Below are 22023 nucleotides of genomic sequence, written 5' to 3' on the forward strand. Positions count from 1 at the left end.
CAACCCAAAAGAGCTAAGTGTGTCTCCTCAGTCTGGTGTGTAATCTGTCATGCAGGGACTTGATCTGCTCAGTGAAGGCTTTTGAGTAATAAGGCTCTAATTGGCCACATTTGGTGCTTAATGAGTCCCCGGAGCTCATCCCTGCTGGCTCATCAGACGCCATGACAGAATGAGCGGTTATGGATGAAATGGTTGAAGAATGACCCAGAAAAAGTTGCCAAATCGAGGCAGTGCTGATTACATAGGGCTGTGCAATGCTGTCTTGTTTGTCCTGGAGAGCTTTGAGAACCCTGAACTACTCCTCCAGCACACATCCTAACAAAAGTCTGCCATCTGGTGACTGCAATAGGAACGTTTCTGTTCCGTTTCTTCAGATCTACACAGGCAAATTAAACACAAGAAACAGCCAAAACAATGTATTGAATGTCATGTTCAAAAGGTTTTTGTACATTATAGGCAGTTCTGTACAGCTAATTTCATTTTATTTTAAGAAAATATTTGTATTTGGTCGACAACTGTATTTCGGTAGGTGGCACATCCACATGGTTTCCCACAAGTCAAAGGAACATCCACATGGTTTCCCACGGTTTCCAAGCAGAGCACTGCATCATCAAACTGCCTCTAACTGCTTGTCTTCTTCCCATAATGCATCCTGGTGACCTGCTGTTTTGGAAATGCTCTGACCCAGCAGTCTAGCCATCCCAATCTAGCTCTTGTCAAACTTACTTAGATCTTTCCACTTGCCTGTTTTTCCTACATCAACTTTGTTTTTGTGTGTGTGTTTGTGTGTGTGTGTGTGTGTGTGTGCGTGTGTGTATTGTAAGTTTGAATCACAGGGCCAGGACTGAACATCTGTATGTTTTACTTGAATTAAATTGTTTCAGTTTAAAAGATCAAATCAAATAAAGAATTAAAGAAAAAAAACAATTCAAATTTGTGACAATTCTTCATCTGCTGTGACCTTCACAATGTTTATCAACTTCACAACCGCAGTGTTGAAATTAACAATGAGCGCCTCAGCACTAGCTGAAAATGATTTGCTGCAGTATGCTGCAGTAAACAAAGACTCATTTTTAAATCAGGAGTCTCTTTTGCCTGCCTCCATCTCATTTGAAAGCATATGATAAAGTAAGTTTTGCTAATTTTATAATGTTAACTGGCTATATTTAGCAAAGTTTTCCAGTTTTCTTTGCTAAAGCAGTCTAAACAGTCAAAGTTAGACTAGCATCAATTCCAGAAGCTAATGTAATTAGCTAGGCGGTTACATATTATAGCTAATAATCATTTGGTTATTTACAGGCTATCATATGTTTTAGTTCACGTATTAACAAAATACTTGAGGTAAAACCATGTGTTAATATGCTAAGTTAAGTAATAAACGTTCTAGTTTTACTTTTTAATACATTTGAGCATTTGGCTTCATGAGGATTTCAGACAGTCAAGAGGAGATGCTAACTACAGTACTGTACATGAGGTCTTTGAGGACAACATCTTCCTCATCAATACACAATTGTCAGACTGTATATTTATAATCACACCCTCCAGTGTCACCCAAATGAGGATGAGGTTCACTTTTGAGTCTATTAATCTTGAATCTTTGTATAATATTAAATTAATTTTCTATACTTCTTATGTTCTGTAAAGCTGCTTTAAGACAAGGTTCATTGTTAAAAGTGCTATACAAATATAATTGAATTTAGATTTGAAATTTAGAGTATATTCAAGAGTGTCTACTTTATATATATATTTTTCTTTTCTTTCTTTTCTTTTCTTTCTTTCTTTAAGTTAATTGAGTACATTCTTGTTTGGATAATTTCGGATTTTGACACTTTATCTGTACTTTCACTTCACATTCTGTGACTTTTCCACCCTTGATTGTACATCATGACTTAACCATAAAAAGGTAAAAACATAGCACTTAAAAAAAGAACAAAAATACCAAAAAAAAATCTTCCACACACTTTTTTTATTTGGAAATAATAAAAATGAACTCTTTTTTTTAAAATATAAAACATACACATCATTTGAGCCACATCTTTATACAAACAAAAGTGTTGCAAGTGAAATCCTTATTATTATTCTTTTTTTTTACACAATTTATCCTATTATTTTTTCTTGACTCATTTCAGTGGAACGGATAATGTGAATTGTAAACAATCAGCAATTTTTTTTTCTCTTACATGTTTTCTTTTCATTTTTCTACCCAGTAATACTGATAAAGTCAAATGAAAACCGGGCTCACGTTAACGTTAAAAAAAATATTGGCTATTTTTTTTCCTCCACTGAGCGCATGTTGTCATGAGAGGCTCGGTGTTGAAAGCACAGAGATGGTCGTGTTGCGTCGGAGCGCTTGGGTGCGCTGAGAGTGAGATGTTATCGGTCGGAGGATCCTGACGTCGCGACTCGGTTCCAGCGAGTCAGCGGTTCCTCTGGAACTGAGACGTCTTTTTGCAAGAAAATCCTTGGCCCATTTTTTTTTTTGCAAATATGGCTTAACCGACTTAAAGGTTAGTTCATATTTACAATCTGTGCACATTCAGTGTTGTTGTGCAGGTATTACTGCGTTTCACCTGTAACTGTTCAGTTCAGAAGCTACGAGTAACTTTTACTGATGTATAACTAGCTGTATAATCTCTGGCTCTTGGAGGTAAAGAATCATTTACTGTACATATGACATATCTGTGAAAGAAGGAGGTTTGGTTATGATCAGTATTACAGTACAGCACATATTTCCCTTGAAGGGATTAGAAAAGACAAAGAAATGCAAGAAAAAAGAATAAATAAATAAAACATTCATCACCGGAATGTAGGACAAGTACTGGAGAGGATTTTTTCCCGTGGATCTGAGAGTGAATGGCTTTAGTTTCTTAGTTTATCTCTTTATAATCAAGTACAAGCAAACTGTACAGGTACATGCAACAAACAAGCTGGCCTACTGTATGTGGAACTAACACAGGTATCTATTTCTGTAGCATTTTTTATTGTTCTGTTTTGTCTGTTTATAAAAATGTGCATGCAGCTCAGAACAGGTCATGCTGCCCCGCCCCATCTGATGGGAGGAGCCAGTAGCCTGGCAGATGAGTGGCGTTTTGTTGTCGTAGCAATGACAAAATCTGATTGGTCACTTGAAGAGACGAGCGTTGAACATAACGGACAAAAAAAAAGTATGATAGATGGACAAAACCGATTCTTTCCATTTATTCCCTGGAAATAAAAGAAAAACACAAACAAACAAAAATGCAACATAAAAGTTCTTGTGCTCACATTTTCAACAGCTAAAAAACAAACAAAAATGTGTTTTAGATCATTAAAATATACGAAAAACAAAATCGGATGTTATATATTGCACCATCTCATAAAATTCACCAAGTCTGGTCTGAGATTTCTGGAGATAATATATATATATAATATTTAATCTGATATAATATATTATATATAAGATAAATTATATTAGATATCCTGTAACAGTATATGAAAATGAACCCTCATTTCCAGACAAAAGGCCCTGATACCTTGCATTAACATTATATTCAATGATCCAGTCATGACCGTGTTTGTTAAGGATGCATCAGTACTGAGACGCTAAACTATAATGGATTTAGAAGTTACTCCTATACATAAAATTTAGAATAAATTGTACAATTATCCAGTGTCACCCAGATGAGTATGAGGATGATTCCTTTTTAAATCTGATTCCTCTCTAGGTTTCTTCCTCATGTCATCTCAGGGAGTTTTTTCCTTTCCTATTGTCACCTGTGTCTTATCCATTAGAGATAAATGTAAAATGTTATCATTTTTATACAGATTTTTTTTTTTTAGATTCCTGAAAATCTGCTTTCCGACGATTGTTATGTTGTTACAAACGACCGTTGTTAAAAGCGATCTGTAAAGTAAAACTGGAGGTATTTCGTGATTCATGACAGCATCATACTACACAATGACTGACCTGATCCAATATCTTTAAACAGTATCTTTAGTGATGTGGCGTTCGTGTAATAACAGTATTACACAGTAATAGTATTAAACAGTATTAGTATTAAACACAGTATTAAACAGTATTAGTGTTGACGAGTACCAAAACTTATGCACACGAATTCATACTCGGCCGTATTCATACTCATAATCTGTTGTCAGTATGTGATTGTGGCCAAGACCATTTAACCTGGCAGAATGAGTGAAATTCATTGTGAAGCTCGCTCGACCCTCTAGCCATGATCTCTGTGCTATGCTGCTAATTATGACTGGATAAATCATTTTTTTAAAAAAGTGAGAAAGAGAGAGAGAAAGGAGATGAGACTCAAGCACAAAATCGATTGTTTATTTTTTCAGAGGTGCTTAATTTTTTTACTGTACTGTAACATCACACAAATTATTTGTCTCTATTGTGCAAATTGTCAAGAGACCTTTTTTCTTTTGTAGTCTTGGCATCATGGACACAAATTAACCAGCTTATTTATTTATTTATTTATTTATTTATTTATATTTCTATATTTTCATAAAATAGAATAAAAATGATTTTTAAAAATGTGTTTTTGAGGATTTCATTGTAATTTTAATGTTTCAAATTTGGTGGAAAATTTCTATGACTCAACCTGTACTTGTCTGATCGTCAGCCAATCAAATGCAGCCTAGAACGAGTGAGTCCGGTTTCCATAAATAAACTGTGTTTATTAATTTACAAAACCAATTTGGGAGTTTTGTATAGTTTTGTATAGTTTCTTGGAAATTATATTTAAATGTGTGTGTCCCAACAATATTGAAGTAGAGAAACTGGCAGTGAGATGTTCTACACATCTGGTAAAAGAACAGCTTCCTTTAAACTCTTAGCGGCAGGTTTTGTTAAAGTTTGTTATTTTTGCTTTGTTGTTTTGTTGCTTGTCAAATTCTCTCAAGGTGTCTGACACGTAAAACTCCAACATAATCAAAAATGGAGTCGTTATACAGCATTAAAATGTTAATCTTGTCCTGTTAGTAGACGAGTGATACCACTGTAGATCTTCCTGTTGTGGTGTTTTGTATCAGTATTCATTACTGTAAGGCTGTGTTACTACACAATGTGTCAGATTTCTGTCAACTGTATTCACTAACATTACTAATATGCTAGTTAGCTTCTACAAAACATTTACAGTCATCAAGACAAGTGTCTTATTGGCAGCTAGATGATTTCCCTCCTTCTACATTTACTCACGTGGCTGTTTGGCTTGGTGATGTACAACTGAGGTTAAGGTTTAAGGGTCTTGCTCAGAGGATGTGGTAGCTTAGTGGTTAAGGTATTGGACTGCTGATCGGAAGGTCATAAGTTCAAATCCCAAATCCACCAAGCTGCCACTCCTGGGACCCAGAGCAAGGCCATTAACCCTAAACTGCTCAGCTGTATAAATAAGATAAATGTAAGTTGCTCTGAATAAGGGCATCTGCCAAAAATGTAGCGCTGTACTGTAAATGTAATATAAGGTAAAGCTCAAGAACCCAACAGTAGAAACTTGAAGCAGCCCAAAGCCTTAGCGACTAATCTACCACTGCGCTTGTAGCTAGCTACTGTTTTCATTTTGCACTGACGGAATTAATTCAGAAGACAACCGATGAAATGTTAATGCAAGGTGTAAAAGCAAAAAGTAATGATCTTTTGTTGGAAGAACGATCCTTTCTTTCTGACGACGATGATGATAAAACAGCGCATTAGTAATGAAATCTTTGACAGGAATTCACCAAAAAAAAAAAAAAGCTAAGTTTGCTAATAGAAATAAAATCCAGTGCCAACCATTTATAAACGAATCAAATCAAACTGTGCTGGTCCTCACTACTTGTCCTTTTCTGTTAGCCTTATTAGCAGTTTTTTTTTGGTGACGTCTTCCTTTTGAATCGCAAGTACGCCTTTTTGGTCCTCTTGACTTTTAGAACTGTGAGTCTTTGGTCAATGTGGTGTTTCAGAAGTTTTGCAAACGAAGCGTTTAGCGTACACTCAGACCATCAGGAAGGGTTAAAGGTGTGAAAGCAGATGGAATAAAAATTTCAATGAGAACCCAAAATGACTTGTAAATGTTTTTGGAAACACTTTTTCCTGAAGTCTCAAGTTTTTAGTTTTTTTTCTTCTCATTCTCAGCATCATCACCATGCACACAGTACATTTTTAGACAACACAAACCTCATAACTTTGTGTGTTAGAGGTATGGAGAGAAAAATATATCAGCTGATAAACAAAGAGGGAACATTGAGGAGAACGTAGCCTCCGTCAGTTGTGGTAAACATCCTGAAAACTGTAACGCTGTACGGATATTGGACCGTAGCCCGGGGTCCTCGATGTTTAGGCACCAAAATAAAAAAACACCTTTTGGACTGGCCCTGCTTCTTTTCAAGGTCATAACCTTTTGACTTTTAACCTTCAAGCCTATACAGGAGTCTCTATGGAGACGCCACAATCTGTTGGTCGGAGGTCGTCATTGTGTTAATAGGGTTAGGCAGTACATTCTGCTGCTCTGTTAAATGTACATTTCTTTAACAATGATTGAAAATCACCCTGCTTTAGTTACTCCGAGTTGCTGTTAAACTGTACTGCAGCTCCACCGTAACAAATTTGTGGCTGAAACGATGAATACACCAAATTGGCAGAATGTAGAGGCCTTATTTTGCAAAACACGCACGACATAAAGGGGAATAAAAATAAAAAATACGAACCCAACGGAACCGACAGGAGTGATTGTCATTTTTCTTCAAAGCTTTGTCCTTTGTTCATCGCATATATAGATTTTTTTGCTCCGCTCTACCTCTGATTGTGGTCCTGTCAAGTCCTCGGTTGATTCTCTGGAGTGTGGAGTGTGCTTTGTAAATTAGTGCACTAGGAACGAACCCCACCGGGTCCTGAAGAACTGTCCAGAGACGACTGGGAAGCTCGCCTGGTCAGCGATGCCAGCGTGGGGTCTACTAAGGAGGAGGGCGGAAATAGTTTGTACCAGCCAATCACGTTGCTGGCCAGGTCCAGCTCCTCCAATAAGATTTGTGCTACTCCCATGAAGGATTTGTGGTCCATTCGTCCGTAGTCTCCCCACACGATGACCTGAGAGGAAGTCGACGATCAAGAAATAAAATTTATGAACAAGCTGCAGCTGAAATCAGCCATGCAGCCATTAGACACTCCCATGTGTGTCATCATGACACTCACACACACACACAATAAAATCACACACAAAACAATGGAGTTGCTACATACATAAATACAAAAATTTTATATTTGGCAACCAAATGACCAACTTTACTCTCACACGTATACTATTAAACCATATTCCAGTGTATGCGTGTCTGTGTGTATGTAAAAACTCTACATCCTCTGCTTTATCACTCACTCCAGTGTGTGTTGTGTACGGATACTGAAAGGCAGATCAGTGACCCACCTGTAACACTTTCCCCTGTGGACTCTCCTCAAACTGCAGGGTTTGCTGGTACAGCGGGTCCAGCGTCTTCCGTGCGATTTTCGTTTTCTTCTTGGCCACGTATGCTCCGTTGTCCAGCAGGTACACCTTTACATAAGGAGCTGAGAAGAACAAACAGCACATTTTTATAAGACACTTTTAACTCTTAAACTCTTCTGGAATCCAGATTGTAATTTCTTTTGTAAGACAGTGACGTAGAACAACGATAAGGGATATATAGACGAAAAAACAAACACTACAAAACTAAAAGCCACTATCTTTATGCTAAATAAATGAATATATTGCTCTGAACCCTTACTGTATGTGGAGGTTGGGTATTTTTTCTATCTGTATTTTTAGCTGTATTTTCAGAGCCGGTCACTGCAATAATCTTTTGTTTCTCTTTCATCACCTTGGATTTAATAATCATAATCTTATATTGAAACATGTCGCCATCAATTACATTTTTTTAAAGATTTATGCCACCAAGGTGTTTATTTTAGTAAATATTTTTGCACAGACTTTTATTTTTTAATTTATCAGAAAAGGAATGACGTTTCATTGTAACATTAAGTACAAATGTTATTTATACTGGTTGAGATTAAAATAAAGACAATGTGTGTCAATCACTTTTACGCATTTCTTTTTAAATGCCCTGTAATGCTTTTAGTGCAGCCCAATAATGTCCCAGTCAATTTAACCATGGGTTAAAGGATAAACTAGGGTTAAGTATACACTTGTTATATATTTTTATTTTTTTTATTTACTCTAAACTATGTGGGAAAGATGTTGAGTGTATATTTATCATTAAAATCGACATTTCTTTCTTTGGAAATCACATTAGCACTGCATTTGGAGAGGACTGACCCGGGAGAGATTTAGATCCTGGTTTTTGGATGAGGCCACGAGCTCGGATCACCTCCACCTCTAGCTTTCCCTTCTTGTTCACCATGCCAATCTGGATGTCTCCTGTACAGCGAGTGAAAACAACAAGTCTTGAGGGATCTATTCTGTAAATACTGTAACTCCTGGATCTTATCTAAAATGAAAATGTTATACAACTGAGTTTTAAATGAATTTCAGTAAATTCAGAATTTTACACTGTATCGAAAATTTTCTAAAGCGCAGCAGATTTTCTGTGGCTATACGTTGTGTTGCTTGACATCATCACACAAGATATTAAGCCATCATAGAAAGTAATACATACTTTCAGTAATACATACAGTATGTGTCTTTACTGGAAGGAGTTTAAAATAAAGAATCCTGTGCTGGCAATTTCACCAATACAAATATGCTTTTCTAGTTTAATTTTGAGAAAAAAACTAAAAGAAAAAGAATAAATAAATAAATAAATAAATAAATAAAAGCCCATTTTTGGCAGGAACAATTACAAAAAAGAACTCTGCAAAATCCTTGTGGGGTTGCAAATAAGTGTGAATGCCTCTATCTTGAACAAATTCAGAATCTATATAACAAGTAAAGGCATGACGCAACTCACCGATAGCAGGAGTGGCTAAAGTTTGTCGGCCCACGAGCTGGGCAGGACCCAGTCCATCCAGGAAGTCACTAAACTGAGTCTCCACCCGCACGGCTGGGAAGATCGGACTGAAAACGTCGCAAACGAACAATAAGAGATAGAGGTCTTTTTTTTTAAACAATATTACAGATCTGACAGTAATGCTGGCTGTTAAACACGAACATGTTTACTCATTCATAAGATGGGTGAGCTACAAAAACTTGAGTTAAACAGCTAAAAAAAGCATTATTAAATATTAAATAGAAATATTCTAATCACTGATAAAGTAAGAGATGATTATTTGTGTTATAAATGGAGTCTCCAGTGTCAGCTTGGTGTAAAAGTCAGTAAGGATTGTTCTTAAGCTTCTCAGTAACATAATGTATTTGTTTCAAGAACGCAAAGAAAAGAAAAGGCTGGTGAGGATAGAAGTGTTTATCGCTGCTATATACAGTAAATAAGTGTCTTGTGAACGTTCCATCGAATTAAAGGTAACTTTAAATGTTTCATCTGATGTGTCAGTCATTAAGAAATAAAAACATATAATCGCTATCAAATTGCTGTTGGAAAAGAGAGAACTAAAACACTTCAGAACCTGCTGTTATAGGTAAATAATCCATGACAGGATGGAGAACAGGGGCACGGTGGCGTAGTGGTTAGCAAGTTCGCCTCACACCTCCAGGGTTGGGGGTTCGATTCCCGCCTCCGCCTTGTGTGTGTGGAGTTTGCATGTTCTCCCCGTGCCTCGGGGGTTTCCTCCGGGTACTCCGGTTTCCTCCCTCGGTCCAAAGACATGCATGGTAGGTTGATTGTAAAATTGTCCGGAGTGTGTGATTGCGTGAGTGAATGAGAGTGTGTGTGTGCCCTGTGATGGGTTGGCACTCCGTCCAGGGTGTATCCTGCCTTGATGCCCAATGACGCCTGAGATAGGCACCCTGGCCCCGAGGTAGTTCGGATAAGCGGTAGAAAATGAGTGAGTGAGGATGGAGAACAGTGTGTCCTGTTGTTTCAAAGCTTTAAAGTAGCTGAAAGGTCAGACTACTTCTGGTGCTTTTTTCCTCTCAAATGCTGGAGTCACACATGATTTAATAGTCTTTTGTAAAACCCATTGCAGATCGTGAATTTCTTCCAGGATCAGTAATGTATCTATCTATCTATCTATCTATCTATCTATCTATCTATCTATCTATCTATCTATCTATCTATCTGTCTATCTGTCTGTCTGTCTGTCTGGAGTACTGAAACAACTAGAGTTTCTGGGGAGGGGGAAAAGCAGGATTTTCTTTTTTAACTCAGAAATTTTGACCGTCTAAGTAACACAAAGAGTGTGAAAAGTGCATCTCTGCTTTTTAGACAAGAAATAGAAATAATATAACACAAAATAAAGAGCACTTTCTATTTTTTTTCTTCATGAAAGCTGAAAAGGAAGAAAAGGCTCACCTTCCCTCGGAGTTGTAGCTGGCCATACTGCCGTTGTTGGACTCTCGGCTCGGCTGTCGGCTCATGTTGCGCTGCAGCTCGACCGCCATGCCCGTCTCCTGACTCCTCTGTATCGTCCCACCTCCCTTTGACTTTTTATTGGATGCCTCTGGAGACATACAACACAATCGGTGACAGGGAACTGCATAAACAGGCTTTCTGATATCACAGCTAAACCACGCTAATATGTACTGAAAGCTAATTTTACCTGAAAGCTAATTTTACCTCAGGTTACCATGCTAAACTTTACTGCAATGTAATGCAATAACAGCTAATTGATTTTACTAACTAGCGCTGGTTTAAAACTGGTTTAATCGATCACTCACAAACTTCTGCTCAACTAAATTCATGTAAAAACTAAAAGAGGGAAAAAAAATTTTGATAGAGTGTATGAAGCTGCTAAAATTGTCTCAGCAGCAGTTTTGTTTCTAATTGAAATGTTAGCCAGCGGCGCTCAGATAACTGGTTGCTTTTCACGCCACAGAAATAAAAGCTCCATCTCCTTCACCGGAGTCTTTGTACTTAAAAATGTCAGGACATAGTGGAGTGTCGCTCCAGGCCTGAGAGGTCTCTAATGTGCTTTTATGTCTGCTTTCGGCTGGGCAAAAGCTTGAACCTGCATAGACAGCCTTCTGACGGTGAATAACGCCGAGTCACTCCTGACTTTTATTAAAGGGCAAAGAAATGGCTACAGTTGCTTTTATTAAAGAAAGAGAACTTTGATCAAGTTTCATTGAAGTGCAGCTTTTTTGTTGGATACTAAGCAGCAAAGTATAAGAGAAGACCAGGAGGCTAAATGTCTACGAATTTCTGAGTGGATTCATGTTTCTTCAAAATATTTACAGAATAAATACGAGCAAACAATATGTTGCCGTTGTTGTTGAGTTCTCCAATCTGATCAGTCTGAGGATGATTAGATTTCTAATTAACAGCAGCTCTGACTTCCAGTACCTCCAGCTGAAGGTTTAAATTGACGGGCTTGCGTTAATATATTATTGATTGTATAGTAACTCATTGGCATGTCCTTGTTAAAAAAAAAAATATATATATATATATATATATATATATATATATATATATATATATATATATATATATATATATATATATATATATAATTGTTTATAAATCAATGGATAAAATGTTCATTTTTTTATTAAATTAAAATAAAATTAAAAAATATTTATTCTATTAAAATAAAAATATATGTATTAATCGACACATTTCTAATGCATGTAAAGAATGATAAATAATCTAAAATATAAAATATATTTCATTAACAGTTTATCTAAAAATGTAAACAATGAATAAAAATTATATAATAAAAAAATAACCCACATTTTCCACTATCCACTAAGCCACGATGCCTATTATTATTATTATTATTATTATTATTATTATTATTATTATTATTATTATTATTGTTGTTGTTGTTGTTGTTGGTTTTGTATAAAATATATCCTGATATAAATCAACATCAATATTAAGAATATCTCAGAAGCATATTGTGACATCAGTAATCACAATATTGATATTCCATGTGGCTAATGCACATAATTAAAGACTAACCCCAGTAGAAAGTAGCTGCTCACTGAGGGTAAATGTGATGTAAATCTCTGACCTGTCTGGCTGATCTGCGATGTGCTGCGGCTGCGTCTGTTTCCCACGATGGCTACAAAGCGAGCATTGAGGCTGGAGCGACGCTTCTTGCTGCTGCTGCCCACTGTTCCGAGCGCCGTGTCCGACTGGCTGCCGTCCGTTCGCTCGGGCGTGTTGATGTCACCGCTCACGCTCGTGCTCTTTAACATGTTGCGACCAGCCGAGGCCCGAACCTGCCGACTGGAATAGAGAGTGAGCCAAAGTCTAAACACTCATACACTAATTTACTGCATAATCTATATGCTTTTTATAAAGCTTTTTATAAGTTGGAAGAAAAAAAAGATCAAAATTCATTTGTGTGCAGCAGTTTTTTTCTTTTAGACACTAAGCAGGAAATCTAAAAAAAAAAGACCATAATGCTAAACGTTTCTGAATATCTACAATATTAAATAAAATAAAGTAGGAAGAAAAAGAAAAAAAGGACTAAAAAAAATTAAATGGTCCATTTTGACCTGAGAAGATTAAAAATAAAGGATATGAAGAAGCATTAATCTGGAAATGATCAGATGACCTCTAACCTTTGTCACTAAGTCATTTTCTGTAGCTGAAAATGTTGCATACAGGCAAAGTTTCACTGTTTTATGATGTCAAATGAACGTTTTATTCTTACTCAGAGTTCAAAAATTGAGTTCTGATTACATACATTACACTGAATATTTTCTGTAAGGAAACACAATGTTTATAAGCCTACATAATAACTTCATAAGCCCAGAACTGATATAATAGTATAAACCTTTATAAACTCCAAGTATGATAAAAAACGTTTGTCTTCATCAGAGTTTGTGTTGACATAACACCCAAATGAAGTGACATGGATTTGTGATGACATAAGGTTGTTATAACACTCTAGTAACACTATAGTGCAGGTATACTGTACTAATAGAATTCCTTCCAGTCGTTAGCATTCGTTATTATTAACACAGCAGCGTAGCAGAGCGCTCGCGTGCCCTCTGTGTTTACGGAGGAGCCAGCGTGTGTCAGTGCGCTCTGAGGAAGTCACGGTGCTGCAGGATTGTCCTGTTACACTCTCTTCACCCTGCCCAGTCCCAAGAACTCTAATAAAGAAGAGCCCACTTGGTGTAGGGAGCGGGAGGGAGCTGGTGGGCTTCTCCTCTCCGCAATGAAGAGGGGTAAGAGAAGGACGGGATGTTAGGGAGCTGGGTGGAAGAGGATCACGTGATGGTGAGGCAACCAAGCGTCTGATATATGACTGGAGGCATGCAAGGAAGGATCTAAAAGACACAATAGAGGGACACACACACACACACGACACACACACGACAAGATACACAAAGAAAAACACATGCACGGAATGAAACAGCGTAATGAAAGTAAGCACATGCAAAACTTCATGGTGTGTGAGAGGAAAGTGAGATTGTGGGTAAAATGTGGATCGTATAAATTATATGTGCGTATAAAGGAAAACGGTCAGAAATCCAATTATTATTATTATTATTATTATTATTATTATTATTATTATTATTATTATTATTATTATTATTATTATTGAATTAGACTATGTTGAGAGATAAAAGAGAAGTGAACCAAATATAAGCAAACACCTGAAAGTCTGTCTTTCTGTCCATCTTTCTGTCTGTCTGTCTTTCTTTCTGTCCATCTTTCTGTCTGTCTGTCTGTTTTTCTTTCTTTCTTTCTGTCTGTCTTTCTGTGTGTCTTTCTTTCTGACTGTCTGTCTGTCTGCCTTTCTGTCTGTCTGTCAGCCTTTCTGTCTGTCTGTCTGCCTTTCTGTGTGTCTTTCTTTCTGTCTGTCTGTCTGTCTGTCTGCCTTTCTGTCTGTCTTTCTTTCTGTCTGTCTTTCTTTCTGTCTGTCTGTCTTTCTTGGAAACTGCAGAATTCATAAACAAACATCTATTACAATTCTGCATCAGGACAACTAAATATATTCTGTCCTTAATTTTATCAGGTTCGTTAAGCATCAGCACGAAGATATGGAGCTTCAACACTCAAAGCGAAACTGATTCGCTAAGGACGCAAGTATAAAAGAAACGAAACACACAACACACTCATATGTGTTTTAATGCTGATTGTCTGGAGGACACGGTTTCAACCGGTTTTGTCTGTGAAGTCTTTTCAGCCGTGTCTCTAAAAGTGTGTCAGAAGCCTCCAGCTGCAGAATCTCATAACGCTCCAGTTGGCTTCCAGAGCAGCGACGGTTGGAATAAAGTGACACCCTCTAGAGAAGGAGACGCTCTTTTATAGATGTTCTGTCTTTTTCCTAACCATCTCTCATCATCATAAAATCAGGGACATAAAAGTGTAGCGTTTAGTTTGTTCATGTTGTTTTCCCACTCGTTCAAGACAGATAATCACCTGACAACTGCTAATAATTATATGTTTAATATTATATATATATATATATATATATATATATATATATATATATATATATATATATATATATATGTATATATATCATAGATTGTTTTGTATCAGAATCCAGTCAACTGTGTTTCATTCTTTTCACCTGTTTCCATGTTCAGTGTTGAATGTCTTTGTAGCGTTTCATAAGGATTTCTGTTCTAACCTAAATTACTAAAGGCAAAAATTTTCATAGAAACGTTCCAAATTAAAACATTTTTCCCCCACATAAATGTTTGTATCTTTGAAGTCAATGTTGATACCAAACCCATTTCTGCTCTCTGTGACGCCCTACAAGGCCTGACTCATTTTAGATCAGACTTGTGGAGATAAAATCATTAATTTGTTTATACTAATTGAAAAAGTCGATTTCAGATCACAAGTTTAAATTTAGATTGTTAAACTACAGATCACAATTCTCACAGTTACCTGACATCTCCAGCCACAGTGTGGCGCCGGCGTTTCAGTTCCTCTGAGAAACGCCTCTTTCCGAGGCTCCTCCTCTGCCCCGGCCCGCTCACCCCCCATGAGATCCTTCTCTCCCTTTTCTCCTCCCCGTTGCAATTTTCCAGTGATTTTGACCTTTTCGACCCCGGCGGCGGAGTGAAGTGTGAGAATGCAGAAAAAAAGGACGAGAGATGGACAAGAGACAGATAGCAGCATGCATATTGAAGACTGCCATGCAAAGCCATGCAGGAAGAACGAGTGAGATGAAACTGAAGAGAACAAGCCATGGATTTGAGGAAGAAATGAAATATGTTATACTGATTATAGCTGTAGATGTTTTTAAAAATCTGAGATTATTGACAGAAAAGGAGAAGACGGAGTAAATAATATGTCCTGATCATGTGCGTAAAGAATGTCTCTGATTGGTTGTTTCTGCATGGACATGTGTGATGTATATACGTGCACGGTTTCTCCAACCTGATCCGTCCGTGTGGCCTCTCTGATTGGACAGACATGTAGCTGGCGCTGCTTAGACGAGAGGCACTGCTGGCTCGCGACACGGCTGACACGTCGCTCATGTCGCTGTCTGAAGACCTCGCTGACATGTTATCACAGCTCCTCTTGTACAGCTACACATTTACCACCACCACCAACAACAACAACAACAACAACATCAGCCTATTCCAAAACATCCTGTACAGTTATCTTGTACATAAACCTAACATAAAAGATAACATCTACATTGAGTCTGTGGCTCTTTATTGAGATGTTCTGATAAAATATTCCAGATATTGTACACTTATTAGCTAATTCCTTATCAGCTAGTTCTGTGCTTTTATGCGAAATAACAGAGTGTGATTTATTTTCAATAGAATCTGTTTTCTTTAGAAATGTAGAAATGTTCTTCAAAAAGTCCACAGTGTTCTACTGTGTGTGTGTGTGTGTGTGTGTGTGTGTGTGTGTGTGTGTGTGTGTGTGTGTGTGTGAGTGTGATTGACTCACATCTCTCTTGTTCTTCAGAGCCATGTCCTGTTCATGGCCTGAGCTGGCAGACGAACCTGGCCGATAAGATGGAACCCTTATCTGACTCAACTGCCGAGCTCGTTCTTCTACTGCCAGAGCTGAACAAGGTACAGAAATAAACAGATAATGTATAGATAGATAGATAGATAGATAGATAGATAGATAGATAGATAGATAGATAGATAGATAGAGAGACAGACAGACAGACAGACAGATAGACTGACTACCTTGCTCTATACTGCTGCTTTTTGCAGGGAGTTGTGGGAGCTGTCGTCCTCTGCGCACTGATAAGGAAGACTCTGTAGGAGAATTACGTCCACCGTGGGCTCTGGGGTAGAAAGTCAGACCAAAAGGGGGTTGGTGTTGGGAGAACGTTCACAACCTTCAGCTTCCACTGAGCTACCACTGAGCTTCCACTGAGCTACCACTGAGCTACCATTGAGATACCATTGAGCTACCACTGAACTACCATTGAGCTACCACTGAGCTACCATTGAGCTACCACTGAGCTACCATTGAGCTACAACTGAGCTACCACTGAGCTACCACTGAGCTACCATTGAGCTACCACTGAGCTACCACTGACCTACCACTGAGCTACCACTGAGCCACCATTGAGCCACCACAGAGCTACCATTGAGCTACCACTGAGCTACCACTGAGCTATCATTGAGCTACCACTGAACTACCATTGAGATACCACTGAGCTACCACTGAGCTACCATTGAGCTACCACTGAGCTACCACTGAGCTACCATTGAGCTACCACTGAGCTACCACTGAACTACCACTGAACTACCACTGAGCTACCACTGAGCTACCACTGAACTACCACTGAGCTACCACTGAACTACCACTGAGCTACCACTGAGCTACCACTGAACTACCACTGAGCTACCACTGAACTACCACTGAGCTACCACTGAACTACCACTGAACTACCACTGAGCTACCACTGAACTACCACTGAGCTACCACTGAACTACCACTGAGCTACCACTGAACTACCACTGAGCTACCACTGAACTAACACTGAGCTACCACTGAACTACCACTGAGCTACCACTGAACTACCACTGCCCCATCGTATCCCCTTCCCACTGTGATGTACTCTCTTGCTCTCTACAATGCAGATTTAAAAATGTGCATAAATGGAGTAGGATGAAAACTCAAAGTCAGATAGCGAGACAGAAGACAGAAATGCGGTGGAAAAGAAAGGACAATGGCTTTCTAACCTATTGCACAATTACCACAGGACCAGATTGATCTCATGGGAATTGTGTCCAAGTTTTATTAAACAAGGCCTTGAAAGAAGTTGTATGACAAATGGTTCAGAATTTAGAAGTTTTACCAAACCTTTAGCACGATTCTGCTTTCAGACTTTTGATGAAGTTTGGATTTCACTAAATAATCAGTGGGGATTATCTAGCAAAAAAACAGGAACTTCTTACACCTTCTGATTAGGATAAGAAAGGTTTCCTGCTTTTGGATAGATAAATTGTTCATTTAGTAAAAACCCAAACTTCTTTATCCCATGTTGGGCAAAGTTTGTGTTCACACTAAATAAACAGTGCAATAAACCTTGGGTTTAGGATTAACCCAAATGCACCTGTCCAGGCCGGAGTGCTCAAACGGCCGGATTGGACCATCTCTCCTCCACCTGCTGCCCCGCAGGATGGAGGTGGGCTGGATCCTGGATGCAGGAATAAAACAACAGAAAGGATGATGTGCGGAGAAAAGAAACCCAGAAAATAAAGTAATGTATGAGACAGCAACAAAGCAAGCAAGGCTTCAAAAGGTTCAACTAAAATAGAGCCAAATTCAGATCAATGTTGCTCTGAAAATCTCACCTGTCATTGTCAATGGATTTCTTGTTAGTTTTTGCACGCACAGGCCTGTTCAAACTGCCTGACAGCCTGAGCAAGGCATGAGCAAGGCATGAGCAAGGCATGAGTAAAAAAATACAACAACAAATAAAGATGAGGTATGAGAAAGCAGAAGAATGGAAAGATAAAACAGAGATGAAATGGAGCTCCATGATGGCAGATGTTGGTCTGAGGACAGTGTCTCAGTGGTGATTACAGTATTTTTAAATCAGCATCCTTCTGCAGACTGTATACTAAAGGATTTAAGTAGAACTGGGAGAAGTAAATGTACAGGATGTTCCACAAATAATGTAGATCAACATTTATACTAGCAAAGTGCAGAACGTCATAAGACAATTATTTTCTATTTTGTTACACAAGAAAAATCAATAAATAATAATTAACAGTGACAAATTATGGACTGGTAATTATTTCAGTGATGGCACTATTACTCCTAGAACACATAGTTGTGTGTGTGTGTGTGTGTTCACTGCTTTAATTTTTGACTATTTTTTATTTATTTTTATTTTTATTTTTTTACCTTTCTCTATCAGGGGAGCGGAAACTGCTCTCAGGCCTCAGACAGGTCGTACTGGCACTTCGCACTCTGTCCAATGATGGCTGAAGGTCACTGTGGAAGGAAGAAAGAAAGAAAGAAAGAAAGAAAGAAAGAAAGAAAGAAAGAAAGAAAGAAAGAAAGAAAGAAAGAAAAAAGAAAATAAAAATAAAAAATGACAAATTGTAAAAAAAAATAGGAAAATTAAACAAACAATAATTAATAAATAGAAAAACAAAGAAGAAAAAATGGATTTTTGTTTTTTTCAGAAATAAGGAAGAAAGAAGAAAAAATTTGTACAGAATAGAATAATTAAAATAAAAAAGCAGATAATTAAAAGCAAAGGAAAAATGAAGAGAAAATTATGATGTAAAAAATTAGTTTTAGAAAAATAATGAATACATATTTTAAAAAAGAAAGAAAGAAAGAAAGAAAGAAAGAAAGAAAGAAAGAAAGAAAGAAAACAGGAGCACTTATTAATAGATTCTTATGCATGTGTACATGGATCAGTTTACCACACTGAACAGAGTGATTGTTTAAACCACATATATGGGAAATGATTCAATGTGGGAACGTTATGAGCTGAGTTAGTCACTCAGTGTAGAGAGCTTCTGCCTCTAACTGCCAACTGCCTCATTAGTGATTTGGTTCTGTGCCTTTTTCTTCAGCCAGCTGGACAGTTCACAAACTGGGTCTGTGAGTGCAGGATTTCGACACAGACCTCCAGTCATCCAACCCTGCTTCTCTTTTCCTCTATTAAGCCTTCTCCGTTTTTACTAGCTTGTACTACTCTGAAATCTGCCACCGTTAATGCTGTGTAAAGTTCTACAAGAACAATCTGGATCCAGGTACTGTCACAACCAGGAAGGAAGGAGACAGACCCGTACGCAGGATAGCTTCAAATGAAAGGGGTTTAATAAATAAAGAAGAGAAAGGCAGAAAAGACGATCACTGAAACAATACAAATGACGACACTTAACAATGACTAGACATAACAAAGGGTAAACGTAACTAATGATTCCGCTCTGCCATCGGCAATGCGGCTCACTTAAATATAAAAGAAAATGATGACACAATATGGACCAGGTGTGATGACAGGGAGGAGCAGACGAAGGCGGGGCAGACACGTGACAAGAAACAATAACAAATGCACATGGCCAAAAAGTCCGGGCTGAGTCCTGACAGGTACAAAGAACATGGTTGGAACGTCTTCAGGTAAATAAGAACTGAAGATACATTAGCAGTCAGGAAGGTGTGAAAATTCCATTAATACAGTATTTTCACTGAGTAGCCTGTTGTTAGCAATTTCTATATTATGGGATAACGGATCAATAGAGAATAGGATCAGAGCTTGTCAATAAAGTAAAATAATATTTAATATAAATTACGTAAATTTTTGGGTATAGGTGGGGGTGGTCATAGTTCCTAGGAGAGTTTGTGGGTGTGGCTTCTTTCTGTGGGAGTGTGTAGATGTGGCCATTTCTGCTGGTGTGGCTGGAAGTGGTCAGTGTATTTGTTTGAGTGGGTGAACAAGGATAGATTGTTTGTAAGAATTAGTGGGTGTAGAAAAACACGGAGTGGATTTTTTAAAAGGATTCACAGAGTTTTTAACAAGTGGGAGTGGTCATGAGTTTCCATTGTCATAGGTGTCAAGGATGGGGGATGGGTCAGGGTAACTGTGGAAGAAAAGTCACTGTGGCGGCCCAGATATATGTGGTCCCACACACACACACACACACACACACACACACACACACACACCATTGTGTATATATGCTAAAATAGTGAAACGTGCTACTTCACATTTGTTTCCAAGGCGCTTACCTAACGCTGACCTCATCTGTAAATCTGAGCACACGCTGTGGGGCGGGGCTACGAGGTGACACCCCACCCCCTTCTAGACGCCGTGTTGATTTGCTCTTTAGGCACGCGGGAAGAGTGGAGCTTAGCATGGGAATAAAGAAATAAACAGAAAAGAAAACCATGCAAGAAAGCCAAAACAAAAAGACCAAACTTAAATGTAGAAGAAACTCGCCAGTTTGTAAGCAGATTAGGGGCTTTTGTTTCTCTGGGCTAGTTGTGGAAATAGACTGGTCGTGAAAATTTAGTGCTAAACCAAGCAACAGGGGCAACACATGAGGATATTATTTTTAACACCACAGTACAGTACAGAATCACATCTTACCTGTAGATGTCTTTGTGAATGCCGTTCACTAACAAGGGCATCTTTGGGGGCAAAGTATTACAGTGTCTAGCTAAATTCCTACCAAAGTTAATGCACAGAAGGGCACGTAGTCAGAAGGGCAAAAAAAAACATGCATTAGTGAAGAAGAAACAAACATGCAAGTTAGATATGCATAGAAAAGAAAACTGAGCATATGGAGAGTTGCATGATGTAGTGATTTTTACCCGGGTTATGCTTTGTTGTGATTTTTATATAAGATTTTGCCTAAACAGCTAAACAAGTTGGCAAATTAGTAGCGTGTGCCTGGGACAAGAATCTCATGTAGCAGGTTAATGGTAAAGAACCTACTAGAGCTGATCTTTTTATTTGGAATGTGTAGTTAAACGAAATATGTTTCTAAGATGTTTAATGAACTTGTAACCACTGTTCATGCTGCTCATTGAAAACCTCACCTCTTGCTGTACTACACATATTGGCCTTTAGCAGACAGATTAATTAGCTTCACGATCTGTGTGCAGGTGTTTGGTAGAAAAAAAATTGCACTGTAAGGCCAGAAACATCTTGTGCTTACACAGTACACAGTTACTAATGTCTGGAGTGAAGAGAAAAATAAAAACTCTAGCCAGACTCAAATATCTTTGATGTGCAATGTAATGAGAAAGCAGCACAACTTATAGATTTCCAGGGACATACACATCGGATGCTACATCAGATACTTTCTTAAAAAGGAAAGGAAATAAAAAAGAAGTCATGACCTACATGGGAATTAAACATAATTGGTTGTATGTATTTGATGTACTAGCTTCGACTGCGTTATTACATCACACTAGCTACGATTTCTTACACTGGAGGATATTTCACAATGGTTGACAGAAAAGAACTTATTCAAAATGTGAGTAAACTCAACTTGAAGATAAGCTTTGTTTCAACTCACAAGTAAACAAGACAATGGATAGTCAGGTTTCCAGGCAACAATACACAGGTCTGGGAAGGATATTAGAGCTTTCATTTGCCTGGTGTGCTAGTTAATATATTTATGATTTGTCAATATTAACTGTTACAATTCAGTTTGTTTGGTTTTGGGTTGTGAACATCATATCGCTAACGAAGACGGGTGTTTCAGAATATGAGTGAAAATGCATTCAAATTGAAAATACTGAAAGTGAAGTCCACTGTGATTTTTCTAAGTGTTACCTGTTTGTGTGCAGGCACTCAGCGCTCCCGCCACGGATTGATCTGTGCATCTCCAGGACCTCACTTGACGTTCGCGACACAAAACCAAATTCATGGAAATGGCAAACATAAAGTCAGTCGACAGAAATACGAAAATGGCAGACAGAGGTTTAGAAAACACCATATTAATCTTGTAGAAGCAATATGATGTGGCTCAATGAAACGTTAGTCTTATTAGTATAATTAGTAGCACAGAAACAGGTTTGGTTATATACACACAGGTTTAAACGACTTCTGTGGTACACTAACAATACTTATCAAGTATACTGGAGAGG

The 22023-nt window shown here is 37.9% G+C and overlaps 1 protein-coding gene across 6 annotated transcripts in view; it reads right to left on the reverse strand.

Moving 5' to 3' along the window:
- Nucleotides 1-4302: 4302 nt before the first annotated feature.
- rims1b (regulating synaptic membrane exocytosis 1b) overlaps nucleotides 4303-22023 on the reverse strand; it is a 51582-nt gene continuing 33861 nt past the window's right edge. For 3 of the 6 annotated variants that reach the window (XM_060861078.1, XM_060861077.1, XM_060861080.1), the window contains exons 16-28: nucleotides 21710-21772; nucleotides 18316-18405; nucleotides 17760-17825; nucleotides 17519-17602; nucleotides 16137-16237; nucleotides 15889-16007; nucleotides 15364-15515; nucleotides 12023-12240; nucleotides 10363-10510; nucleotides 8905-9011; nucleotides 8274-8375; nucleotides 7389-7528; nucleotides 4303-7054 (exon numbers count right to left, since the gene is read on the reverse strand). In XM_060861078.1, coding sequence (XP_060717061.1) covers nucleotides 6836-7054; nucleotides 7389-7528; nucleotides 8274-8375; nucleotides 8905-9011; nucleotides 10363-10510; nucleotides 12023-12240; nucleotides 15364-15515; nucleotides 15889-16007; nucleotides 16137-16237; nucleotides 17519-17602; nucleotides 17760-17825; nucleotides 18316-18405; nucleotides 21710-21772 — 1609 coding nt within the window. In that variant the 3' untranslated portion in view covers nucleotides 4303-6835. Of the gene's footprint in view, nucleotides 7055-7388; nucleotides 7529-8273; nucleotides 8376-8904; nucleotides 9012-10362; nucleotides 10511-12022; nucleotides 13293-15363; nucleotides 15516-15888; nucleotides 16008-16136; nucleotides 16238-17518; nucleotides 17603-17759; nucleotides 17826-18315; nucleotides 18406-21709; nucleotides 21773-22023 lie in introns of those variants that run through there. The other 3 variants (XM_060861079.1, XM_060861081.1, XM_060861082.1) reach the window with 3 other exon arrangements.

The sequence above is a fragment of the Tachysurus vachellii genome, chromosome 24 (genome assembly GCF_030014155.1).
Source record: "Tachysurus vachellii isolate PV-2020 chromosome 24, HZAU_Pvac_v1, whole genome shotgun sequence".
In the NCBI taxonomy this organism is placed as follows: Eukaryota; Metazoa; Chordata; class Actinopteri; order Siluriformes; family Bagridae; genus Tachysurus; species Tachysurus vachellii.